At 35.5% G+C, this 13,104-nt stretch overlaps 1 protein-coding gene across 10 annotated transcripts in view; it reads right to left on the reverse strand.

The window, feature by feature from the left end:
* Positions 1-13,104, reverse strand: part of EMSY (EMSY BRCA2-interacting transcriptional repressor) — an 86,139-nt gene that overhangs the window by 33,995 nt on the left and 39,040 nt on the right. For all 10 annotated transcript variants that reach the window (XM_005867045.2, XM_005867044.2, XM_005867043.2 and 7 more), the window contains 2 exons: positions 8,691-8,840; positions 5,655-5,825 (listed from right to left, as the gene is read on the reverse strand). In XM_005867045.2, the coding sequence (XP_005867107.1) occupies positions 5,655-5,825; positions 8,691-8,840 (321 nt within the window). The remainder of the gene's footprint in view (positions 1-5,654; positions 5,826-8,690; positions 8,841-13,104) is intronic.

Raw genomic sequence — 13,104 nt, forward strand, 5'->3', positions numbered from 1 at the left:
CATATATAATACTCTTTGTAATACTTTAAGTAATAAAACAATGAAAAAAAAGAATATTCTAGTTATATGTCAATTTCTGATAATCTTGCTCTAATATCTTTGTAATATACTTGCCATCATCTAATATCTCATCAGTCCAAAGTAACACTCAGGTTACACAAAAAAAGCACTTTTATCTATGGACCCCCAGCTTCACAAATGTTTCTTCCTTTATCTGTAGTATCTAAGCAGTAAGCTAAGAGCCACAAAAACCAGGCTGCCCATTATTCGCTTATATCAACTTTAACTCTTAATTAACTCCAGTCCCTCATGTGTGACTGATTATGATGCCTCCTTTGGCAATGCAGCCTCACCTAATTTTGGCTAAGAAAAACTTTTTAGAAAGTAAGCATGAAAAGCTGTCTCAAGGATATGTAAACCAAGCTTTAACTACACCAAAGTACAAGGACCATCAGCTTAATAAATATGGGAGGAGGCATAGCATAAGGCAAAGCAAGTACAGCATTATATTGAAACTAGTGCCTCGGTACACGGATTTGTGCACACTGAAAGGAAATTAGAAGGTGGCCAGTGGGGCGGGACTGGGCAAGACAGGCCGGATACGCCCTGGAGCCAACCTCCCACAGTTCCTCCCTGGCCTGCCGCACCTGGGGCAGCACCACAGCTCAAAGGGTGTCTTCAGAGTGAGCAGGGTCCCTCCGGCAGGTGGGGTCCCTCAGCCTGGCCTGCGGAGATCGGGCCGAAATCGGCTAACATACCCCGAGAGGTCCCGGGTTGTGAGAGGGTGGCTCTCGGGTGACGTACCCCGGAATCGGGCTCCCTCCTCTCTGGTTCCGGGGTGCATCACCCGAGAACCACCACTGCCAAGTCACTGCAGCTCAGCAGCTCCTGCATTGAGCGTCTGCCCCCTGGTGGTCAGTGCAGTTGGATAGTCACTTAGCCTTTTATATATATAGATAGAATACAATTTATAATTGATTACAATGGTCAACTTATAAAACTCTAAAATTCCAGTGAGCATGTTGCTATATCTCAGGTGATACCTATGTTATATGAAGAAAGTAGTACTACTTGTTTTTTTAAAAGGTCTTCCTCTATGCTTTCATAGAATTCAGTCTATAGTTCTCATGTTGCAACAGAAAGTACACAAGCTTAGCATTCTTTAGGGCAGAGAATGCACCTCATGTACATTCCTATGTATCACAGCACCCCACCCAGCATCTGGCTCATGGTGCATCACAGAACCCATTTATATATACAATCTTTACTTATAACGAGTCAAGATATAATGGATGCAAATAACTGTGAATCACATAGGCTATGACACTGATGCATTCCTGGGATTCCTATTTAACAATAAAAGTATTATGGTAGGTAGGCTTAAAAAACACAAATTTTACTATTTTTTACTATTTACTATTAACCCAGATCTTATTATGCACAGATTCTTTTTTTTCAGTGTCTACAATTAATTTTATTTACTATCTAAACACATACACTTCTCAATCCCTTCACCTTTTTCACCCCATCCTCCAAATCCCCTTCCCTCTGGTAACCATCAGTCTGTTCTCTATATCTGTGAGTCTGTTTCTGTTTTGTTTGTTTATATACTGTTCTTTAGATTCCACATATAAGTGAAAACATGGTATTTGTCTTTCTGTGACTGACTTATTTCATTTAGTATAATACCCTGTAGGTTCATCCATGCTGTCACAAATAGTAAGATTTCATTCTTTTTTATGGCCAAGTAATACTCAACTATGTACATGTACCACAGCTTTGTTTAAATCACAGATTCTTAGGTCACCCTAACAATCTTGGTCTCTTGGGTAATGTTTTGTTTTTGATTTTTCAACCACAGTTTACATTCAATACCATTCTGAGCCAGTTCCAGATGTACCACAAAGTGGCCAGAAAACCATGCACTCTACAGAGTGGTTCCCCACTGCCCTGAGTATCCACCTGGCCCCATACCCAGTTATCTCAACATTATTGACTATAATGTCTTGGGTAATGTTTTATGTTGTTTTGCTCAAAGATAAGCAAAGTAATAAATGAATTAAAAAGAATATATTCCCTGGCCAGGTGGCTCAGTTGATTGGAGCACTGTTCCATGCACCAAAAGGTTGCAGGTTTGATTCCCAGTCGGGGCACATACCTAGATTGTGGGTTCAGTCCCCTATGGGGTGGAGGGGTGGAATGTACGGGAGGCAACCAGTTTGTATTTTTCTCTCACATCTATCTTTCTCTCCCCTTTCCTCTCTCTCTAAAAAAAAAAAAAAAAAAAAAAATGATAATCATCATCATCATCATCATCATCATCCTTGGGTGAGAATTTTTAAAAAAAGTACTTAAACATTTGTTCCTTGTTTGGACATTGTACTAAAAATTAAGACAATCAGCCCTGGCCTGGTGGTTCAGTTGGTTGGAGCATCATCCCACACCAAAGGTTGCAGGTTCCATTTCTGGTCAGGGCACATATCTAGGCTGTAGTGTTGATCCCTGGTCAGAGCACATATGAGAGGCAACAGATCAATGTTTCTCTCTCACATCGATGTTTCCCTTTCCCTACCTCTCTAAAAAATCAATTAAAACATGTCCTCGGGTGAGGAAAGAAAAAAAAAAGTGTATCAAAATCAAGTTTTGCTATTGTCATGGCTTTTAATAATGTCCTCAGAGTCAAGATAATGAGTTCACCCATGAGCATAAAATCATGGACCCCCAGCTTCACAAATGTTTCTTTTATGAAGGATCCAATCATCTCCATAAAATATGCATAATTCTTCAACCAACCCACAAAAAACCTTACATATCTTAGTCCTCTCTATGTATACATATGTAAGTAAATATTTGACTCTATTAACATATGACTTAAATAACTGCAAAAATGTCATGCCTTCCATTTAATTGCTTATTCCAATAAAAGGAAAAACTTGACATTTATAGAATGCACTTTGGAAGAATGAACTTGCTTTCTAGGATATTATACAAAGAAAGTAAGGCCTTCACATAATAATATATGTATAATGTTCATCACAGGATTATTGATAATGAACACAAAAAATTGTAAGCAACCTAAAACACAGTGTAGCCATTAAGCAGAGTGGAAGGGATATCAAAATACATTTAATGGAATAGAAAAAGAATATTATATAAAAAAGAGAAAAACTGATTATATTAGCTCTCAAATTAAATACACACACACACACACACACACACACACACACAAACACACTTATACAAAGAAATGAATAGAAAAAGGAATGAACTGTAACATATACACTTAAATTTCAACACATTTCTCTGGATAATAAAAATTCTAAGTTTTTAATTTTCTTTGTACCTTTCTATATTTTCCAAATTCCCCACAATGAGGAAAAATGTCTCACTTTTTAAAGTCTTCTATTCTTACAGCTAGATTTTTTAGTGTATTTTAAGAAAAGTATTCTTTCTTTGTTGGGAAATAGTGGTATGGGGTTGGGGTGTGAACAGACTCTAGAATCCAGCATCTATCTGCTCATGGGTGAAAGCAGAAACTGTCTAAATTCATCCAACCAGGCTTACCAGTTTACTATAAATAGACAGCTTAGAAGTGAAAACTAGTAATAAACTAATCTATAATCCTGGTGTCACAGAGAACAAAAATAAAATAGGAGAACTACCTTTATAAAGGAAATTGATATGTAACGTAAGGATCAGTTTAGAACAGTCAGAAATGAGGTAAGTTCTTTAGAATAAAAGTGTCAGTGAGGCAGAGGTCCAGACAAAATGAGCTCCATGCAATAGAGTTGTTTCAACTGTGTGCCAAATGTATCCTATAGTGCTGAAAATTTAAGAACGCTTCTCATGTATACCCATATACTTGAAACAGCAACTATGAGCTGCTTTATAGTTAAACAGAAAGGTGGGTAAAATGTATACATGATAAAATCTATAAATGTTATATCTGACCACCTCTTTGCTTCTAGAAAACTGTGCTTGCTTTGCATTGCTCTAACCTAGTACAAAAGCAGCTAAATCATAAACGTCTGAAAACAGAGGCCTTATAATATCTAAACATACCTTCCAGCTATATAGTGCCATAAATTCATATATAAGTAAAGAAAAACACTTAAGAGTCATAAAAAGCTACATACCATTGAAAAACATTATCATTTTTAAGAATGTTTAACTGACTATGTATTCTATACTATTTAAAGATATTGTCAGGTAATACATTATAACGAGTTTTAACTGTGTTATTTAAAATAGCCTCTTAAAATCTGGAGTATGATAATTCTTTCCCTACTAGTTTCACCCTCCTCAGTGTAGCAAATGTTAGATTTTCCCACTTATACTTAAAACTAGAGCCAAAATTAACAGCTTTAAATATAGTACTTTATGCCAATACCATGCCCTGCTTTGCTTTTTTTTTTCACTCCCTGGGTTATCAGCTACATCATATGACTGCCAGGAATGTCAATCCCATTTTTAAAATGTTAGAACAATTCATCTCGGGCATACAAAATATGGCTAGTCTACAAAAATAGTGGACAGTTAAAGTCCACAGGGCTTGCTTGATCAAAGATTTTTTACATCATTTTAATTAAAAAAATAATAATAATTGAAGAGGTCAATGGGGGGGAAGAAGACATATGTAATATTTTAAATAATAAAGAATTTAAAATTTAAAAAAAATTTATCGGTAAAAAAAATCCTATATAATAAAAGGCTAATATGCAAATTGTCCCCTTGACCGGGAGTTTGATCAGGGAGCAGGCTGGCCAACCGCCCATGGCCCCTCCCCCCAGCTGGCCTCACCCCCAATCGGGCCCCCGACCCCGATCAGGGGCAGGGCCAGGCAGCCTACCTCCCACAGCCCCTCCCCCCCCAGCCAGGCCCACCCCGCCCCAATCGGGGCAGGCCAGCCAGAACCCACCCATGCACAAATATGTGCAGCAGGCCTCTAGTAATAATAATAATCATTGAAAACAAAAACCATATTAACATTTCACTTCAGAATCCACAACGCAAATTACTTCAGGAATTAATGAGCTCATAAAAATCCAGGTAAGATTCCAAAATATCAACAATTAGCCTTCACTATCTAAGTAAAATATTTTTTAAAAGTAAACAGTCCTTATAAGTGGTGAAAAGCAAAGATATTCAAATATTTTTATTTTTAATAAGCTAAAGTGACATTAGTAATTGGAATTATGAGTTATGGTTCCTCAAACACATTGAGATAAATAAATACTAGTTCTTCCAGTATTTAGAATGTGTGATCTTGGAAGGTCAATTTCATCTCTGTAACCTTAAATCTGTATCTCTAAACTGGAGATGATGCCAACTATCTCAGAGTTATGAGGTCTAAGTAAATGAACAAATAGAAGAACATTTTATAATGAAAAAATCTCTATGCAAATGTAAGCCATAATCTTTCTACTCTGATTAAAAGCAATATTTATTTCTTTCTATTTTAAAATGATCAAAAACTTAATATGTGAAGATTTAATACTAGAACTAAAAAACTGATCGCTAAACATCAAGACTAAATAAAAGCTCTAGATTTCTAATCAGAAAACTTGAGACCAAACAGAATCTTTCAACAGTTGAAATATGATTCTTCCTCTTACTAATCACCTATATCTTGTACATGTTTCAGAGATACCTACCAGAAACTATATTACTGCTAATTATCTTTCCCCCCAAGGTAGCTAATGATTTGGGTACTACTGTAATGATGCTACCACTCGTAGTTTTCACATAGGTTGCAGCTCCAGGGGTTGCAGCCATCCGACCTATGGATGGGCTCACTGTGGGCCGGGTATAGGTTGCCTGTGTGCCTGTAAAAAGGGAAAAGCCAAAAGAAAAACTTGTCAATGCTTACAGAAGAATGACAATTTATACAGTTTTACTACAATTCAATGTAATCTACATTGCTTTAACTTGAAAATGGAATTTCAAGGTGTCAAGACTTAAGTAACAATTTACAGCCAGTTTTCAAAGCACCATGAAAGAACTATAGCCGAGTCAATTTGAAACAATTTTACACATGAAATATTGTGATATGTTGCATCAAATTACTAACCCCAGAAAAAGTTAACTAACTCTGTTCCTTCTCCCACTACCTTTCTTCCATTAGTTTTAAGGCCAAAAGAAACTTAATTGTCTTTCTTGCCAGAGCATTTTACCTATTTCTGTTATAGATTTTAAGGTGCATCTGTTTTATGCTGTCTCTGTGCCAAACCCAATGTCAGCACTCAGCAAATAAGGCAGTATTGTTTGCCTAAAATGTTATAAACTTTTACTGTTTTGTACTCTGCTACCCTGTAAATATATTTCCATCTTTTAAAGAATTATGCCATCATTTTACTAGAGATTAAAGATGCTGCTGCCAAGAATATTTCTTTTTAGCCTAAAAAGTTCACTATTTCCATATTTCCTTAACTTTAGCTGACCTGTAAAGATATTTTTCTCAAAGGATCTTACACTCTTCCCCACTATTTCTATGATTTTTTCCTTTTCCTAAAGAGGAATTAAAAACTAACCAAATGAGCCTGTTATAGTTTCCTACAAATCTGGTAACTCAGAAATCCCATTCCTAAACTAAGAACTATTTGTCTTGGAGAATAAAAATGACTAAAATAACACCTTCTTCAACTGAAAAAAATTTTTCCATGATAATTAGATTCAGAGGTCACTGTGATAACCATTTTCAACAACCCCCTTCCCAAATAAATGATTTTAGCAAGTTATTCACCACTTAAAAATACAATCCCTATCCAAAAGAGGGAGGAAGGGAGGAACATTAAGTAGAATTAGTTTAAATTTACAAACATACATCTGAATCAGAAAAAAAATTTAGTTATACAGATAGTTTGAATCAGTTAAATTATAACCAGAAAAAATTTCAAATTAAAGCGTTTGTCTTTTAAAAAAAGAAACACTCTAATATAGATACATAAGTATAGACATATTATTTTTTGCTACCTTTCCATAACATAAGGAATCATATATACATAACATTAATATCTTTGTACCAAGTGGTAAAAAGTTTTGGGGGAAGTATGATAGATTTAATACAAGAATAATGGTATCTCTAAAGCACAGGCTTTGCATAGAGACAGAAAGTAGAATGGCAGTTACCAAATCCTGGAAGAAGGTGAGACTAGTTACTATTTAATGCGTACAGAGTTTCAGTTTGGGAAGATGAAAAAGTTCTGGAGCTAGACAGTGGTGATGGCTGCAAAATAATATGAATGTACTCAATACTAACAAACTGCACACTTAAAAATGGTGAAAATAGTAAGCTTCATGTTGTGTATATTTTACCACAATTTTTGTTTGTAAAGCACTGGGTTTGGAATCAAACAGACCTGGAGTCAAATTCCAGTTCTGCCTTTTATTGACTATATGAACTTGGGCAAGTTGCTTAATGTAAGTCTCTGTTTTGTCACTGAAAATGGAAATAATAGAGCCTAAGGGAGATTAAGTGCAATGTTTGTACAGACCTTTACATACTGGCCAATAGCTGATAGCTTATAAACTTCAGACAGGTATCATTTTACACTATCTAGATTCTATCATCTAAATACTGTCCATCCTCAAAAAAATTGGTAAGAGTTATGCAAATTTAAAATAATATCAATGAATAATTCTAATATTAATTAATAGTAATAGCTACTGAGCACTCTGCTGGAGACTTTACACACTTGATTTCATTTAATACTTACAATAACCTTAGGGCATAGGTATTATTATCCCATTTAAATAGACAAGGGAAAAGATTGAGGATGGTATTACTAAAATGTTCTACACACTTGTCCTGGCCAATGTGCTCAATGGTTAGTGTCAGCCCATGCACCAAAAGGTCCCAGATTTGATTCCATTAAGGGCACATACCTGGGTTGCAGGTTCACTCCCTGATCCTGGTCAGGGCGCATGTGGGAGGCAACTGATCGATATGTCTCTCTCACTTTGATGTTTCTCTCTCTCTCCTCCCCTCCCTTCTACTCTCTCTAAAAAATCAATAGAAAAAATATCTTTTGGTAAGGATTAACAAAAATAAATAAATAAATAAATAAATAAATGTTCTGTGCTGTCCGTCACTTCCTTGAGCGTAGCCTGGTTGCTCTCCTATCTAGGCATAATGTCATCCTGTGCCTCCCTCAGTCTGAGGAATGCTTACTACACTATAATGTAATACAGACTCTCAACCTCATCAAAGTGAGATCCTTGTGAACTGGGACTGCACTTTCATTCACTCAACAAATCCTTACTAATCACTTACAGAACAGAGCGTGCTCTCTCTCTCTTTCTCTTTATATAAATGTGTGTGTGTGTGTGTGTGTATATACATACATACACACACATACACACAAATGTAAATATATATAATAAAACAGACATGGTCCCTTATTTCCCTTATCCTTATGGGAGCTTATGGTCTAATAAGGTGAACAATATTAAATAAATCAACAAACAGTAGCTAAGTAAATAGAAATTGTAGTATGTGCTATGAAGGAAAAGTATAGATGACCATACCACAAAAAGAGAAAGAACATTTTTTAGTTGGAGGGAAGTGGGAAGTCAAGAAAGGCCTCTTCGAAGAATTGTCTCAATAATATCTGTAACCCCAGTGTCAAACACAGAGAAATTACTCAATGAATACATAATGAATAAATAAACTAATGCTCAAGAAAACTTACCAGTAGGAGTGGTTACCAGTTTAGTTGTCATTATTGCACCATTACTACTAACCACCATAATAGGGGAATTGCTACTGGTAGGCAGAGTTGCTGTCACTGGTTTGGGTAAGATTTTACTTGGTTGAACTTGTTGTGTGATGATTTTAACACCTTTGAAAGAAGAAAGATAAATATGAGTACAAATTATTTTTTAAAATACATGTGCCTTATACCAACCCAAGAGGGCAGTAGTTATAAACATTTACTCCATTTTCTCCGTCTTGACTAAAGAGAAGCTTTAAAGTTCATGTGGATAAAAATTCTTCACCAACTTTTGTTTCTCAAATTCCCAATTTCTCATTCAAGAATACAATTAAAACATTATAAAAGCTATTGAATTCTTAAAGAAAAACAATTGTTTTTCTTTTGTCTAGGATATATAAGAGCTTCCAGCCATTGGCCTGAACTTTTACAGACAAATAAACAATGCTTCATGCAGATGGACATGAAAGATTAGGATAAGAAGTCAAAAACAAATGTTAATGTAGCTTTTATATATTCCCAACTGCACCAAGTAGTTTTCTAACCTCTTAAACTATAAAGGCTGTTGAAAACTATAAAGGAGCAAGAACATTTTCTTTATGAACATTTATTTTTAAATTGATTGCTTTTTAAAAGTATTTTTAATAGCACACTTTGTCAAACACATAATAAAGGATACATTATTATTGTACCTATAAAATATGCATTTGGACAAGAAGTTAAAGGCAATATGCAGAAATAAAATAAAAATATTAGGGTGGTGAGGTTATGATTCTTTTTTACATTTTTCAAAAATTTTACTTAAATGTTATAATTGTTGTATTGCCTTTCCAAATGTAAAATGTAAATATTTCATGATAACTACAACTTTAAATAACAATTGTTAACTGAGGAAGAAAAATTTTGGTAACATTTTTTCCTCCATAACTTTACTGAAATAATTCTGGAGTTGAATGTATTACACCAGGACTTTAATTTCATGGAATTGAATATACTGCCATAGACAACTAAAAATTGTATTACTTATTTGGATGGCAATTAGATTGAGACATTAGAAAACAAACAAATCTACTTATTTAATAGCATTAAAGTTAAATTTCTTATAGCCAACAAAGAAGTTAAAATTATGACATCTAAGCATAATTAGGCAAATTACTTAATCTCTCTGACTCAGTTTGCTCATTTGAAATAAATATACTGCTACTATATACCTTCTAGGGCTATTGTAAAGGTTAAATAAGTCAAAATTGTAAAGTGCCTAGTACATAACAAGAATTCAATAAATAAAGTATTATTATCAGAGAAATAAAGAAATCCTAATTATAATAAATCATAAACAGTGAAGTTGGAGGGGAAAATTATTTTTAGTATTATCTCATTGGTGAATTACAATAACAATGCTTAAGGCACATAAAAAGAAGTTTCCAAAGAAATAACCACAGAGGAAAATTTAAAAGGATCATAAGAGACTACTTTGCTCAGTCCTACAGATAAGTTGAAAATTTGGATGAAATAAATAATTTTCTAAAAAAATATTATTTATCAAAATTGACCTCAGAAAAGAGGTGTCTAAATAGGCAAATTTCCTTAAAATAAATATTTAAGAGCTTCTCCCCCATCACCAAAAAATAGCAGGCCCAGAGCTGCACAAGATAATTCTACAGTCCTTTAAAAAGAAGGTAATTACAATGTCACAGATATGTATAGTATAGTATAGGGAATATAGTCCGTAATATTGTAATAACTATATATGGTGCCAGATGGGTACTGGAAATATTGAGGGGAACACTTCATAACGTATATGATTATCTAACCACTAAGCTGTACACCTGAAACTAATACAAAATAATACTGAATGTAAATTATAATTGAAAAAAATCATTCTGACATGGGATTTGGCAAGAGATTATTAAATATGACACTGAAAAAAATGAGCAACGAAAGAAAATAATATGTATGAATTGGACATCATTAAGATTAAACACTTTTGTGCTTCAAAAGACATAATCAAGAAAGTGAAAAGACAACCCACAGAATGGGATAAAATACTTTCGAATCATACATTTGATAAGAGCTTAATATCCAAAATATGTATATTAAAAAAAAACTCAGACAACTCAATGATAAAAAGACAGCCCAATTAAAAAGTAGGCAAAAGATATAAATAGACATTTCTCCAAGGAAGATATATAAAGGGCCAAGAAGCACATGGAAAGATGCTCAACATCATTAGTTATCAGAGAAATGCAAATCAAAACCAAATGAAATACCATTTCACACAAACTAGGATAGTTAGAATCAAAAAGTCAGAGAATGACAAGTATTGGGAAGGATGTAAAGAAACTGCTGATGGGAATGCAAAATGATGTAATCACTTTGGAAAACAGTTTAGCCGTTTCTCAAAGAATTAAACATAGAATTACCATATAACTCAACAATTCCACTCCTAGGAATACCCCGAATCTTACACATGAATACTTTCCACAGAATTATTCATAGCAGCTTTCATTAGAAATAATCCAAATGTATATCAATGGACAAATGGATAAACAAAATGTGAAATAAAATTTACCTATAAAAAAGAATGAAGTACTAATACCTGGTATAACATGTATGAACCTTGAAAACATTAAGTGAAAAAAGCCAGTCACAAGAAAACCACACATTATATTATTACATTCACATGAAAATCCAGAAGAGTCTGCATGGTCTATAACATGTATAAAACTCTAACACCTGTATCAACTGCATATGCACAAGCAAGAGGGGATAATAGGATGGCTTCCTTTGGTGGCTCTGTTGCATTATCTGATATAAATGATGTCCCTATGCCCTAGCCGGTTTGGCTCAATGGATAGAGCGTCGGCCTGCGGACTGAGGGGTCCCAGGTTCGATTCCGGTCAAGGACATGTACCTTGGTTGCGGGCACATCCCCAGTAGGGGGTGTGCAAGAGGCAACTGAGCGATATATCTCACTCAGGGATGTTTCTAACTCTCTATCCCTCTCCCTTCCTCTCTGTAAAAAATCAATAAAATATACTTTAAAAAAAGAAAATGATGTTCAAATTCTCTTTGGTCTTTGTTAAGCCGGAGAAATAATGGTGTCATTATTTAGCAATGACTTTACCAAGAATAAAGATTTGCCAGAATGTGTGCTCACAGACCTCTTCATGGCCACCATTGCTGTGAAATATATACTCAGTCTAACTCCGTGTATCAGGTTACTGGCATTGAAGCACAGGACAGCAGTCTCGGACACACTGCACATGCCTTGAAGGAGATAAGGCGAATGAATGTTCTAAATGAAGTTTAACACCAGAGTGAAGAGAGGAGAAATCTCTAATGCCATCGATCAATATGTTACTGGAACCATTAGCAAGGATAAGACTTAGTAACATGGAAAGCACTGTGAGGAAGTCCCTGAATTATTAACCAAGGCAGAGAAGAAGGAATGATTTAACAAACTTGGTGAAGTTTCTATCAGCTCTGAGCCTTCCTGCCTTTCAGGGAGCGGTGTGGCATATATTACTGCTCCCTCTGGTTCTGCCACTGACAAGGTTGTGATTGAGGCCTGTGATGAACTGGTAATAATCCTCACTCACGAGTTGTTTCTTTCATCACTATGTCATCACACATTACTTTAAGGTTTGCTTATATGTGGGTGAAAAATAATGTGGGAAATTTTGAAAATACTTAAAACATGAAGTCTGCATAATTTTTAAAAAAATACTTTATAAAAGAAATGTGGTATATAGATACCATGAAATATTATTCAGCCATGAGAAAGAAGGAAATCTTGTCATTTACAACATGAATGGCATTATGCTAAGTGAAATAAGTCAGAGAAACATAAACACTGTATTACCTCACTTATATATAGAATCTAAAACAAAACAAAACAAAACAAAAACTAACAGAGCTCACAGATACAAGAGAACAAGCAAGAGGTGAGAGGCTGGCTAAAATGGGTGAAGGTGGTAAAAGGAACAAACTTCCAGTTATAACATAAACTAGAGGCCTGGTGCACGAAATTCGTTCACTGGAGGGGGGGGGGGTCCCTCAGCCTGGCCTGCGCCCTCTAGTGGCTGGGACCCCTTGGGGAATGTCTGCCGAGGGGTCCTTAGTGCTGCCTTGGAGGTGGGAGAGACTCCCGCCACCGCTGCTGCGCTCGCCAGCAGTGAACCCAGCTTCTGGCTGAGCAGCACTCCACCTGTGGGAGCACACTGACCACCAGGGGGCAGTTCCTACACTGAGTGTCTGCCCCCTGGTGGTCAGTGCACGTCATAGCAACCGCTTGTTCAGCCGTTTGGTCAATTTGCATATTAGCATTTTATTATATAGGACTAGAGGCCCGGTGCACAAAAATTTGTGCACTCCGGGGGGCGGGGGGGGG

The sequence above is a fragment of the Myotis brandtii genome, unplaced genomic scaffold (genome assembly GCF_000412655.1).
Source record: "Myotis brandtii unplaced genomic scaffold, ASM41265v1 scaffold244, whole genome shotgun sequence".
Taxonomy (NCBI): Eukaryota; Metazoa; Chordata; class Mammalia; order Chiroptera; family Vespertilionidae; genus Myotis; species Myotis brandtii.